Genomic DNA, 13,269 nt, shown 5'->3' on the forward strand with positions numbered 1-13,269 from the left:
CTCGAGGCCAAGGCGGCCGCCGAGTATGCTTTGGTGCACAGAGGGTGATGAGAGGGCAGAAGCAAGGCCTCCTCGCGTTGGTAGGGCAAGCCTCTCGCGCCGGGTGCGGTAGAAGAAAAACCCGCCGTGGATGGGACTGAATGGATGCGAGCGCGTGGGCGGGGAGGCAAGTAGCGCGGGTGCGATGGCGGCGAGAGGCGAGGTTTGGGGGGGGGACTCGGAGATGTTCTTGTTGACTGGGCACCTCAGCCGGGAGGGACTCTGTGCGTGTGCCTTGGGGGTGTTCCTTGGGGGTGTTCCTTGAGCGGCGTGTGCCAGTAGCCTGAGGCAGGCGCTGGTCATGTTGCGACGGGTAACTGCCAGGCGCTGGAGTATCGCGGTGTCCATTGCTGCCCGTTCAACCCACCGCCTGGCCTGACATGACAGCTTGGCTCACCTCCGAGGCACTCGTGAGGCAGATGCACGCACAGCCTTGCCATGGTGCATCTCGGCAGAGGAAGTGTGTGCGTGTGCATCTCGGCAGAGGACGTGTGAGCATGTCCAGTCTGTGCCTCTGTCAGTCTCGTCGAAGTGGAAAGGAGGCTCGTCGACCCAGCAGCTTGCCTGTTGACCTTGGTGTTGTTGCAGTCTCTGCAGAACGGCACCGCCGGGCACAACTGCCGAGGTCGAGGGGTGAGACGTGAGACGTGAGAGCTGCCAGACGCGACATGCCATGGGCTCGGCCGAGGAAGACAGAAGAAGCCAAGGGCGACATGAATGAGTGAGAATGGACGAGTGAGAATGGACGAGTGAGAAACAGGAGAAATAGGAGAAACAGGAGAAACAGCAAGCATGCACAGGAAAGCGACGTTGGGCGTGGCAGCGATTGCTCTCTTCCAGATTCACCCTATGTAAGGTTGCAGTGGTGTGCTCGCTCTATGTAACCAGGTTCTTTCTATGTGCAAGGTCTTGTCCAATATGTTCGTGTCCCGTGAATATCATACAATACTACGTACAATACGTATGTAAGTGGTAGTAGGTCAGCGACTGACTCGGCCTGCCCGGAGGCGCGGCGGCGCGAGTGGGAGCCGCCGCGAGGGTTGCGCAGCAGCGTGGCGCTGTCTTGGTTGGCCGCCCACTGCCGCCTCTTTCGGAGAGACGGCGCCCAATCAGGTGCATGCATCGCACCAGGCCGCTTCAAGGTGCGCGCGTCAAACTAGCGGCCGAGGGGCCACTGTTGGATGCCGAGAGAAAGGGGGGGGGGGGGTTTGGTTGGGTTGGGTGGGCCAGTGGTTGAGGGCGAGGGCCATCCAACGACTTGCGCCGGCCAAGCGTCGGCGCGGCCGTTTCCAATGGAAATCGGTGCGTGGTTCCTGTTGTTGTTGCTTCTTCTTTTTTTTTGTGCGAGCGTTGGCATTTCCAATGCTGTAAAGGACCACGCTCACCGTCGCGGCGCCGCCCTCACCGTGTCGGCGGCCGAGCGCGCGCCGAAATAGTCGCCGTCGAGATCGACGCTGCCGGCCCGGGTGCAGCAGGGGCTCACGCCGCGAAAGCCCGGGCTCTCGACTTGGTCCGGATCCGAGGCGCCAAACGTCATGGTGAAATGGCTCAGCATCTCCTGGTGCTTGAGATTCTGCAGCGTCAGCGGGCGCTGGCTGGGGTGCATCGTCTTCTTGCCGCCGCCCTTGGCCCTCTTGCGTTCCTTGGCGTTGCTGCCGCTGCTGCCGCTGCTGCCGCCGTCTCTGTCCTTGTCGCGCGACCCGAGGGCGAAGATGCGCGACAGGGCCGACGCCGACGTGGGCAGCTTGTGCAGCGACGACGTCTCGCTGGTTGCGGCCGTGGCCGTTGTCGTGTTGCTGCCCGTCTGCGAGATGGTGTCGGACGAGTCCGACTTGCGCAGGGCGCGGCGGATGCGGGCTCTGATGGCCATTGTCTGCGGGAGATGGCGGAGAGCGGATGTAGAATTTGGTTTGCAAGCGCACAATGGCTTGTATATGTAACGCGAGCAGCTCTCCCGAGACCCTTGGACCGAGAGAGGGTTATGAAAGGGGGCAAAGGCCAAGGGGCGACGAGAGCGGACAGTGTTGAGACGAGACAATGAGGTGGAGAGTCAAATGTCTTGACAACGTCTTGACAGCAACAAAACAAACAGAGACTCGATCGTCAATGGCAATGACTAGGTCGCGCGGGAGAAAGAAAAGAGAGGGCAGATCTGGAGATTTAATAAAGGAGCAGGTGGATGAAACTGCCCGCGTGTTATAGTGGCGACGACGATTCGGCCCATTTGCGAGTGGAGGCCGCAAGGAGTGTGGAGTTATGCGGAGATGCATGAGTCGAGGCCTGGGGAGCGCCGTTTGCAGTGGAGGAGGAGGGCCAGCGCCGCAGCATCGCAAGTACAGTACAGTACAGTACAGTACAGCGGTACAGTACAGTAATTACCCACCACCTACTGTACCTACACCGCAGCACTCGGCTCGGGGTAGCTACAGTACAGGCGCCTGCGGTGCCCGCAATGCCTGCAGTGCCTGCAGTAGCCCCCTTCCAGAAGGGCTGCGGGGCTCCCTCCCCCCCTCTGGGCTCGCCGAGACTCCCCATATTTTGCCCCCCTGGCTTCTGCAACCAACGTGGAAACTGGAAATTAGCAGCCTCGAGGAGCAACAAGCAAACGACTTGTACCGTACTGCGTGCCGTACCTTGTTTGTCCAGGTCTAACTGATTGTCCGGCTGACAGCGAAAACAAGCTCGAGCATTCCCAAAGCAAATGTCGCCAAGGAACGGTTGCACTCGCCATGTCCCGAAAGAAGAAAATACTACGTGACCTTGTCCGGCCACTGCCTAACTTAAAGGTACTCCGTACATACTGTATGTACTTTGAAAGCCCCCCTGATTTGTTTTTAGCCTGGCTGACGGGCGGGTTGCTACACCACCGCGGCGGCCCCCTCTTCCCCCAGCCAAGGTCCGGGGATCCCGCACAATCAAGTCATGCCGGGCCCAGAAACGAAAACAAAAAACACACAGGCATTTACTCCCGCCGTGTCTGCTCAGCCAAGCCGGGGCCACCGGCCGCAGCCGGCTCCAAGTCCGAGGTATCTCGTGCACGTACCGGACCGAGTGGACTTGCTTGCTGCCGAGAGAGACACTTGACGTATGCCCAGGCCACTCTGTAGAAACTACGGAGTAATTAAGACCAAGGCTTTGCTAACCAGCAGGCATCCACGACAGTTGCATGAGTCCAATGAGCCGTACCAGCCTCGTAGTGTAGCTTATCGTGTATAGTTATTGTATATCCGTACATGCAACGTAAAGCATGTGCACATGCAGGTATCTACTGAAGTTACAGTACCCATTTGATCAGCAAATGTCGCAATCTTTTGCCGAGGTCCCGAGTATGACGCTGCTGCTTTAGGTAAGCAGCCCAACTTGTGCACGGATGCCTGGCGAGCAGCAGGCATCCTGCTTCTTTCTGCAACGGTCCCCGCCGGCAGGCAATTGCCGCATGGACGCACCTTGTTGTGTCGGGCAAGCTGGCCCCCACAAACAACTTCTCTTGCCCACACACGGCGACATGGCTTTCGAGGGGCCACGCTGTGCCTCGCCTTGGAGCCAAAGCCGGCCGATGGACCCGGATCTGCCTTGGGAGATGAAACATACGACATTAGAAGAGACAGACTAGTCCCAGCACGAGCCGTCGACGAGGCGAATCGCCCAGGCAAACACAATCGATAGGCTTCGATCCGGGGATAGAATTTGATCTTTTCCCCATTCAGCGGCCGCTTCCGCAACTCTGCTCGACGGCGGTGAGAAGCTGATGAAGCAGCCGCTGGAATGGCGCATGACCCACGGGCCAGACCAACTGCCAGTGACGTCGACCGTTGGCCGGGACCACAAAACAGCGCCTCACGTTTTGTTTGGGGCCAGCGTCATGAGCCCAAGCCCAGCCGCTTCCTTTTCAGTACAGCGCTGCACATCGGTGTCGGTGCGGGAGGGGACTCGGGCTTTGCATCGGACCCGGGACTTGGCACAGTGTCGGAACGGCGCCTGGACAATGCTGGACTGCGGCCCCCCCCCGGTCTTCATGGACGGCGCCCAAGATGACGTAGCAATGGTCCCCGGGCACAGGTCAAAGAGGTGCCACGACAAGTCAGCGTCAATGGCGTGGCGCAGGCAAGCACGATTGCTGTACCGTAGTTTCAGCTCGGCTCAGCGTCTGTCCGTTCGCGAGCCCCGCTTTCGAGGATTCCCGGGATACTCCGTACAGTATTACATGATATTACCTACTCCATATAGTACGTACTCTCCAAACCGGAGATAATCCGTCTCATACCGGTACGTACCGGGTGCACGGGTTCTGCCGCGCACCGCTCCCATTGGCGGCCTGGCAGTGACATGCGTGCCCTGGCCCTGTGACGGCATCACGACACTCTAGACGCCCGAAGACCCTGGTCACCGGCCAGCCTCGTCGCCTTGTCCAACGATGAGCAAGCCGCCTGCCTCTCGACAGCAGCTGATCCCGCGACGGACTCTGCAAGACTCTTGCCGCCTCTTAGCCGTCCGTGACATGTCGTGGCCAACCTTTTGAACGCCTCCGAGAAACCTCGCTTCTGCTCCTCCATCCTTGTCTCGACCTGCAAGCGCGCCTCGCCTCGCCTCGCGCCCAGCATGGCTGCCTCGCCGCGAACCCATGATCCATCGCACGAAGATGACCCGGCGCCGGAACCCCGGCCGCTCTCCACGGAGCAGGTTCCCGACCGCATGAGCGAGAACTCGCCTCTCCTCAGCAACGACGGTGACGAACACGCCGCACCCAGGCCCGTCGACGAAACGCAGACGACCAAGAGCCTGTGGTACATGGCCATGCTGACCCTCAGCATCGGCGGCCTCCAGATAGCGTGGTCCGTCGAGCTGTCCAACGGGTCGCCGTACCTGCTATCGTTGGGGCTCAGCAAGTCGCTCATGGCCCTGGTCTGGATCGCCGGCCCCCTGACCGGAACCTTGGTCGTTCCCTACGTCGGCATCTTGAGCGACAACTCCCGCCTTCCATGGGGCAAGCGGAGGCCCTTTATGGTCGGCGGCACAGTCGCCACCGTCGCTGCGCTGCTGTTTCTGGCCTGGGTCAAGGATATTGTCGCCGGCATCCTCGCCGTCTTTGGCGCCGATCCGGCCTCTGAAGGAGTGCGCGTGGCCGTCGTCGTTGCTGCTGTGCTCGGAATCTATATTCTCGACATTGCCATCAACACGGTGCAGGCCGCCATCCGCGCCTTCATGGTTGACTGTGCGCCCGCCCACCAACAGGAGCTCGCCAACTCCATGGCCAGTCGCTTCACGGGGGTTGGGAATATCATCGGGTACATGGCTGGATACGCCAACCTTCCCGCCCACCTCTGGTTTCTGGGCAATACCCAGTTCAAGATTCTCTGCGCCATTGCGTCCGTTGCCTTGGCCCTGACCGTGGCTTTGAGCACCTCTATCGTCCACGAGAGGGATCCTCGGACAGATGGCCTCCGGGCGAGAAAGACTCCCGGCATCATTCCTTTCTTCTGGGGCATCTTGCGCTCCATCAAGCGTCTTCCACCCCAGACCAGGCGGGTCTGTCAGGTGCAGTTCTGCGCCTGGGTCGGCTTCTTCCCTCTGCTTTTCTACACATCGTCGTACATTGGCGAGATATACATCCAACCCTACCTGCGCGCCAATCCAAACATGACGCCCGAGGAGCTCGACGCCCTGTACGAGCAGGCAACACGGATCGGGACCTTTGCGCTCCTCGTGAATGCCGTCGTCAGCCTGTCGACCAACGTCTTCCTGCCTTTTTTCATCGCGCCCACTTTTGACAGCCGGCCTGTCGCAGCCAAGGGCCGTCAAGAGGCGCCGCGCTCCCTCCTCGGGCTGCTGAGAATACCGGGTTTCTCGCTCAAGCGGGCGTGGCTCGGCTCGCTGGTGCTTTTCGCCGGAGCCATGTTCTGCACGCCCTTTGTCCGCTCCGTCGAGGCTGCGACGGTCTTGATTGGAGTGGCAGGCATCACTTGGGCCATGGCCCTGTGGGCGCCGTGGGCCATCATCAGCGCCGAGATTAGTCGGCGCGATGCTCTCGACAGGGCTCGCAAGCTCGAGGCCAACATGGCTCCCCGTCCTACGAATCAGGCCGCCGCTTCTGGTGAGTCTTCTTGGAGCCCTGGCTCTGGATCGGGGAGCGATGAGCAGGAGAGCCCAGCGGATACGGACCAGGCTGGCGTCATCCTAGGCATCCACAATATGGCTATTGCCCTTCCCCAGATCATCGCGACGGTAGGGTCGAGCATCATCTTCAAGATCTGGCAGAAGCCTCGCGGGACGCCGGGGGACCACAGCATCGCCACGGTCATGGCCCTTGGCGGGGTCTGCGTGCTGGCCTCGGTGGTCTTTGCGGCCAGAATCAAGGACGACGCCTCGGCGGCGGTGGGCGAGGCTGCCGATGAAGAAAGGGGTGGGGCAGTCCGCCGCTCATAGGATGCTGCTGTCTACATGCGGCTCGCCTGTCTGAGAGACAACAAGGTACCATCCGGCAGCAAGGACGCGAGGCCGCGCCGTGGGTGCGGCGGAGATTTTCTCCGGTTGGGTTCATGCATGAGCGGGAAGGCATGTATTTGCAGCAGGGAATATGTGTGTCTAGATTTCTGGCCATCTACATGGGCTGTCTATCTATACGACCGACGGTCGGATACGGGAAGAAGGGGTAGACATCTATCAGCAGATATACGAACATCATCCATGGCCGTTTCCAACTTCGCAAGTCTGCCAGTGGTCAACTGATTACTGCTGCATGCCGTGCTGTCTCTTTTCTCTCTTTCCCCAGAATGCCCAAAACAGCCTGTTGTTCCCAATCTGCTTCAGCACGTTGTCGCCCAAGGCTGTCAAACATATACACAGACCAAAGTGGCCTCGCACTTCTTTCCCTCGTCCCGATGACACGCCCAGTCCAGCCCCAACAGCACAATCTCGTACACACAACCGCAGAGCAGCCCCCCCCCTCCCCCCCCCAACACCCCCGTCCCGTCCCCAGCCCACACGGGATCAGGCAGCACGCGTATGCGCCGGAGCCGGCGGGGGCGTGGCGGACGGGGTGCGGCGCGGGGCGGCGCAGGGGCCGAGCGGGGCCCTGATCTCGCCGGGGACGGGCCCGCGGTCGACGTCGTACGAGGTGACGCCGCCCCAGTAGAAGCACCACGACGAGGTGCCGTCGCAGTAGCTGTAGTCGCACGTGGCGGGCATGCTCACCTCGGCGGGCGGCGCGGGGGTGGTCGCGGCGGGCGGGGCCGGGGCCGGGGCCGGGGCCGGGCCCGACGACGGGGTTGCGCCGGGCAGGGCGGCGGCGGCGGCGGCGAGGGGCAGGGCCAGGGTGAGGAGGCGCTGTTTGAGAGACGGCATGGTTGGTTCTTCTCTCTTCTTGTCCCTTTTTTTTTTATCCCGCAGCGGAAGAGTCCCCCTGAGGCAAGGCAGGATGGGAAACGCGGGACCGGGTTTGGACGGAGGACGAAAGGTCCCGGCGCGGGGAGCAGGTGAAGAGATGGCGGTGGTGGGCGCTCGCGGTGCTCTTGTCCTGTGGCGCGGAAGGGACGGGGAGTGAGGACAGGAGAGGACGGTGGCGGCAGGGGCAGAGGGACCCGGATCAAACAACGAAAGAGGTCGACGACGATGTACGCAAGGTGGCAGAGTCGATGGTGGATTAAAGTGGTGAAGATAAGTGTGTCCTCGGTAGAGCGGTAGGCAGACGACGCTCCTCACTTATCCGGGGGGGAGGCCCTTTATATATCCCCATCTCTCATGCACATACACACATACACACACATACACACACACACACACGCACACACACGCACGCACACATACACATACACACACACACACACTCCGAAGATCGACATACATCACAGACTCCCCGGCAAAGAAGAAGCCCTCGGCTCCCCTGCACAGCCCACGTCAGCCCACCAGCCGACGGCGGTCTCGGGGAGGGGGCGGCCCATAAACCACAACGCGTACGCGGCGGTGGCTCCACGTCAAACCGCCGTGATGAGAGCTCCAGAGTCCCCGAGGAACAGACGATTCCTCATCCTCGAAATTAGCTTCTGTATCTTTCAAAAGCGAGCATGTATGAGCGAGGGAGAGAAATCCGAGAGCGAGAGCCACGGGGGTGATGGGGCCGGCTTACACGCCCGCGCACACGCGCGGCTTGACCGTCGAACCGCACCCCCCCGGCCTCGGTTGCGTATATCGCTTCCGTCGACTCAGGGCATGGCGCAGGCCGGCGAGACTGGTGGCGATGAGAGATGGGAGTTGGACCAGGGAACTTGGGCGAGGAGGCTGGCTGGCTGGCTGGCTGGCTGAGCAACAAGGGGGTGGGTAGATGGGTGAATTGCAGTTCACCAAGACACCAGCCTGGAGAGATTGGGGGAGAGCATCTTGTGCTGCGTGAGCCCACGCCGGGTGGCATGACAAGAAGACACGCCTTGTCCGACGGTTACGCGGACCCCCCTCCTGTCCCATGGAAGACGCTCGACTGGGGAGGCGAAGCAAGCCTCTTGTTTCCAAGCAGGAGCACGAGTTGTTGAGGAAGAGAGAGAGAGAGAGAGAGAGAGGCTCAGGGGGGTTGGGTGGTGGTGGGGGCCGAGATGACGGCCGTGGGTTACACAAACGCACGCGCATGAGCATGTGTTGATGGTGATGAGCAAGATAATGATGATGACGACGACGGTTGGCGGTGATGAAGTCTGCTTGCCGTGCTACACGACGTAGATCTTGTGTCTCTCTCCGTCCATCAGGATATCTACCCCTTTCCCGTGGCTGTACCATTCGCTGGGCAATGAGTCTCATTGACAGGCATTCAAAGAATGGCCCAAGATATTCCGTCGCACGAGGAAGCTCCTGACAAGCAGCCGTTTTCCCACGCTCACTCAGTCCGCTCGCACGCACGGCGCAGACACACGCATGCAACCTCCATCTCGGACCTCAAGGCGCAAGCACACATGCCCGCATATGTATGTAGATGCATACATGCATACAACACAACACGCACTATCATTCACGGCACATCATCCCAAGTCCAGGCCATCGACGGCTTCCCTGCAACAGCAGCAGCAGCAAAAAGACTCTCAAGGGTGCAGATACGAGCAGCCGCTAACACAAAGGATGGAGGGGCGGGAAGAGGAAACGAGCTTTGAAAGGGCGACTGCAGTAAACATGTTGATAGGGAAACAAGGATGAGGAGCGTCTATGCTGACTCGATGCTGTGCTCTTTACGGAGCACGCAACATGGCGAGGCCGGCCCGGATCCAGATGGTCAGGACGAGGCCAACGCCGGTCAGCCAGGCACCGCTGCGGAGCCAGGAGCGCCTGCGGTTGGTCTGCAGGTGGATATAGATGACAAGGTAGGCGAGGCGCGAGACGATGTAGCCGATGGTCAGGACGTTGAGCTGGGCGGGCCGGAGGCCGGCCACGTTGGCGGCGACGACGGCCGAGGCGAAGAAGCCGAGCGTCTCGAAGCCGTTGAGGGAGGCACCCTCGGCACGGAGGATGCGCTGCTTCATCTAACGAGGTTGGGTTGCGTGAGCTTCTCTCATCCTAGTGCTGCCGCCCACGGCTCACCGGGACGTGAAGACGGGGGGAATGGGCATGACGGAACTTGAAGCTGCGGAACTAGGTCAGACATACCGCCTTGTCGAGGGCCTCGCTCTTGGCCACGTTGTCGCGGAATCCTCGCGGGTTGGCATTGTCAAAGGCCCTGCCGGCCAAGATGCCGGCGTACGCGTGGGGCGCCCAGCACATGAGAAAGGCGACAGGGACCTAGACCATGGGCGTCAGTCAAGAAGCCTTCTATCCATTGGCCGCCTCCTGCGCATTGCACAGTATGGAGAAGGGGAGAGTCGTCGTGTCTTGCGACACATACCGTCAAAATGGACATGTTCCTGTCAAGGTCGAAGCCGATGGCGGAACTCATGGTGTCGTCTGTCGAGGCTGGTGATGGTGAGTGGGTAAGAGCAAGCCGACCGACGGAAGCGACAATGGCAGATGGGCTATGCGACGTTGATGCTTATGATACTGAAGATATTGACGATGAGTCGATGATGACGACGGAGCGGAAAGACGGGGGGGGGTGGGGGGAGGAAAGATGACTTGTAGATGGATGCGGCGATGCACTATTAATAATTTAACTTAAGCCGAGGGACCTCGGCGAGTAGAGGTAGTAGGTTAAGGTAGGTAAATAATATCCATGTGTCTATACTCGGTCATGGACAGAGCCCCGGTACCCTATCTCTTATATTGGGCCACACAGTACATCTGCAGCCCGACAGGGAGGATCCCTGGCCTGTACCGAGTACCGTGAGCAAACGTCGCCAAGGGCGCCGGCGAAAAGGCACGAACTCGTGGGGCTACTTTCTGTGCGTCTACGTTCTGTGGCCAATTGACGGAGCTGCATTCTCTGCTTCTTTTCCCTTTCGCTCCTTGGTGTTCCTCTTTCAAGGGGATGGCTGTCTACTTCTAACCGCCATCCATCGTCGACATCTCCAGCAACGGTGGGGAGCAACAGAAGCCTCTCATTCACGCGGCCAGAGTTGGCTCGGGCAAATGCTCTTGTTTTGCAAGGTTCAAACGTGTGTTCGGTGCGTTACGCTCTATGCTAAGTATAAACATCCAAAGCTACCATATATAGAGTGAATGTGGCCCGGCCGGCGGCAATGCTGTGTGAAGCCATATAACATCAAATGCCTCGGCAATAAAGTACCAGAGAAACAAAGGTTATGAAGAGGGAGAAAAGGGGAGACAAGAAGTAGAGTGCAAAGAACAAAAAGCCCCAAGAAGTGGCTGCAAAGATCCGCAATGCCATGGATCGCTCATCATGTCGTCGTCTTCTAGCACAGACATCGGTGCGCCTCGACGGTCCGCACCGGCTATCTCATGCCGTCCTGCTCTCCGCCCTCGCCCGGGGATGCCTTTGTCAGCCTGAGTTCAAGCCCTCCAGCGCTGCGGTTGAAAGGGTTGCGCGGGCTGATACCCGTAGCCCTGGTCGCCCGAGCCGCTCTGCGGCTGCTGAGTATGATGAGGCTGCGGGGGCTGATACGTCGGCTGGGGCCGCTGCGTCTGCAGAGGTTGCCCCGTCGTCTTGGGAGGCCATTGCGTCGGCTGGGGCTTCTGGCCGCCAGATTGCCCCTGCTGAAAGACCTTGACCGAGTTAATCTCCCAAAAGGCGTCGCGGAACTCGCCCGGGTTGGCGGCCACGTAATCGTTGCAGGTGGCGGCCTTTGCGGCACACGTCTTGTCCGAGCCCCAGACGTCGGGGTTGCCCGCCCAGTCGCCGCAAAACGTCGTGTCAAAGACGAGCTGGTTGTTGGAAAAGTGCGAGTCAATGTCGCAGCCGGAGCCGCCGGCGAAGCGAGCCATGGGCTGGCCCCACGTCTCGGGGTTGGGCTGGCCCGAAGCGACGTCGCGGGGGATGGCGGAGCGGGGGAAGAACCAGACGGCAATGTGCTCCGAGGTCCACTCGGTGGCGTAGACGCCGCCGCGGATGGCGTTGAAGCCGTCGCCGTAGTTTTGCGTGTCGGCCGTCTGCTGACCACAGCCGGCGCTGGTGCCGCTGGCGCCGCAGTCGCCATCCTTGAGGTACGTCGACGACAGGGTACCCTCGTTGGACATGGTGCAGCCGGGCGACGTGTGGAGGGTGACGGTGCCCTTGTCCTGCAGGTTGACGCCCTCGATGATGTCGATTTCGCCCGACGTGGGCCAGTTGGGGCCAAACATCCAAAAGGCGGGCCAGACACCGCAGGCGGCGTTGGGCATGTGGGCAATGTCGGCGAGGAAGAGGCCGTGGGTGAAGGACTGCTGCGAGGTGACGCGGACCGACCTGCGGCCATTGGCAGGGTTGACCGTCTTGTAGTCGACGCCCAAGACGATGGTGCCGTTGTTGGCCTTGCCGTAGCCGCGGCTGCTGTTGCCCCGGCCGTAGCCAATGAGGCCGTCTTGCTGGGCCGTGGCCTGGTCGACGTACTCGACAAAGCCGTGCGTTGGGTCGGGCTCCGTGAAGAAGTCGAAGGCCTGGAAGAAGTTTTTCCTGTCATAGGTGGTGTCGAGCGAGTACTGGGACTGGGGCTGAGCCCCGGCCTGGACAGCGCCGGCGGCGAAGAGAAGGCCTCCAAGCCCCGTGGCGAGACAACGAGCTGATAATTGCATCGTGTTTTGTTTGTGCGCTGTGTCTTTCCGTTTTTCTATTCCTCTCGAATCGAAAGGTGTGGATCGTCGCGCGAACCGATCAAGGCGATGTCGGGCTGCAAAGTGAGCGACGAGGGTCGGGTGCTTTAAGCAAGTCGATCAAGGAACGAAGACGAATGGAGAAAAGCAGTGTCGCTTTTTTTGTGATTGCAAAGTCAAGGTCGTGGGTTGAAGCTGCCGGAGCTGTATGCAAAGAAGTAGCCGGTTGAGAGAGAAGGTGAAACCGAAGAGGTCAAATCAGACTGAAGGTTGGCCGCTCAGCGGAGAGAGAAGATAGGCAGGAAGAAGAGGCAGTGTTTTCTTGAAGAAGAAGATATTGGAACAATGATAGACGTCCCTCGGAATCGAACAAGAGGTGTCCGCGACGGGAAGATAAAGGGATTGATATGTGCTCTATTCTTTTTCAACAATAAAGGATGGCGGGCATTGTATATTGGGAACAGGGAATGATGTCAATGGAAAACAGCCAGCTGCCGGAAGGATTGAACGGCGAAGACACACGAGACATCGACGGCGGCTGGGCGCCAGAAGAGAAAGAAAGGCTGGGGGGGTGAAGAAAGGAAAGGCTGGCGGGGAGGAGGAGGAGGAGGAGGAGGAGGAGGAGGATGGATGGAAAGGAAAAGGGGCAGAAGAAAAAGAAGAAGACCGGGGGAAGGAGAGACATCAGGGCCTTGCGGGGGAATGCATGCATCCTTTATCACAAAGGAAGGCAACGTCGACGACAGCACCTGCCCCCAGCCCAGCAAGCGAATCCTCCGCGCACTTGCCATTTTCGTCGGTCCGCTCCTGTCCTCGCTTCTTCTTCTCCTCTCCACGCGCGCACAGTCCCTTCCTACTCCTTGTCCGTCTTGTCGGAGCCTACTCCCTAGGTTGGTCGTCAGCCATGGGGGCTCGCGCTTTTCGCAGAATTCCAGCGCGTGGTGGCACTTGGACAGCCGCGTCTGGTCGTTGGGAGTGGATTGAAGGGGGGGCCAATCACGGGGCTGGACGGCCGTGCCTGGGCCGCCACCACCCCCGTGGAGAGGATGCTTGCTGCAGGGCCCTGAGGCCCCTGGG

General features: G+C 60.2%; 5 protein-coding genes across 5 annotated transcripts; 1 reads left to right on the plus strand and 4 right to left on the minus strand.

Moving 5' to 3' along the window:
- Positions 1–1,420: 1,420 nt before the first annotated feature.
- Positions 1,421–1,909, minus strand: HRG_05615 (uncharacterized protein; the record flags this gene model as incomplete). The annotated part of the gene is made up of 1 exon (XM_044864086.1): positions 1,421–1,909. The coding sequence occupies one exon, from the start codon at positions 1,907–1,909 to the stop codon at positions 1,421–1,423; it is 489 nt and encodes a 162-aa protein (XP_044720618.1).
- Positions 1,910–4,638: 2,729 nt separating this feature from the next.
- On the plus strand, positions 4,639–6,462 carry HRG_05616 (MFS/sugar transport protein; the record flags this gene model as incomplete). Its single annotated transcript, XM_044864087.1, has 3 exons — positions 4,639–5,217; positions 5,272–5,484; positions 5,557–6,462. The coding sequence occupies 3 exons, from the start codon at positions 4,639–4,641 to the stop codon at positions 6,460–6,462; spliced, it is 1,698 nt and encodes a 565-aa protein (XP_044720619.1).
- Positions 6,463–7,026: 564 nt separating this feature from the next.
- Positions 7,027–7,380, minus strand: HRG_05617 (uncharacterized protein; the record flags this gene model as incomplete). The annotated part of the gene is made up of 1 exon (XM_044864088.1): positions 7,027–7,380. The coding sequence occupies one exon, from the start codon at positions 7,378–7,380 to the stop codon at positions 7,027–7,029; it is 354 nt and encodes a 117-aa protein (XP_044720620.1).
- A 1,865-nt stretch (positions 7,381–9,245) lies between these two features.
- HRG_05618 (MAPEG family domain-containing protein) lies at positions 9,246–9,946 on the minus strand (the record flags this gene model as incomplete). The annotated part of the gene is made up of 3 exons (XM_044864089.1): positions 9,246–9,536; positions 9,661–9,792; positions 9,896–9,946. 3 exons carry the CDS (start codon positions 9,944–9,946, stop codon positions 9,246–9,248), a joined length of 474 nt encoding a protein of 157 aa, XP_044720621.1.
- A 1,010-nt stretch (positions 9,947–10,956) lies between these two features.
- HRG_05619 (glycosyl hydrolases family 16 domain-containing protein) lies at positions 10,957–12,174 on the minus strand (the record flags this gene model as incomplete). Its single annotated transcript, XM_044864090.1, has 1 exon — positions 10,957–12,174. One exon carries the CDS (start codon positions 12,172–12,174, stop codon positions 10,957–10,959), a length of 1,218 nt encoding a protein of 405 aa, XP_044720622.1.
- Positions 12,175–13,269: the final 1,095 nt, after the last annotated feature.

This window comes from Hirsutella rhossiliensis (genome assembly GCF_020360975.1).
Source record: "Hirsutella rhossiliensis strain HR02 chromosome Unknown scaffold00005, whole genome shotgun sequence".
In the NCBI taxonomy this organism is placed as follows: Eukaryota; Fungi; Ascomycota; class Sordariomycetes; order Hypocreales; family Ophiocordycipitaceae; genus Hirsutella; species Hirsutella rhossiliensis.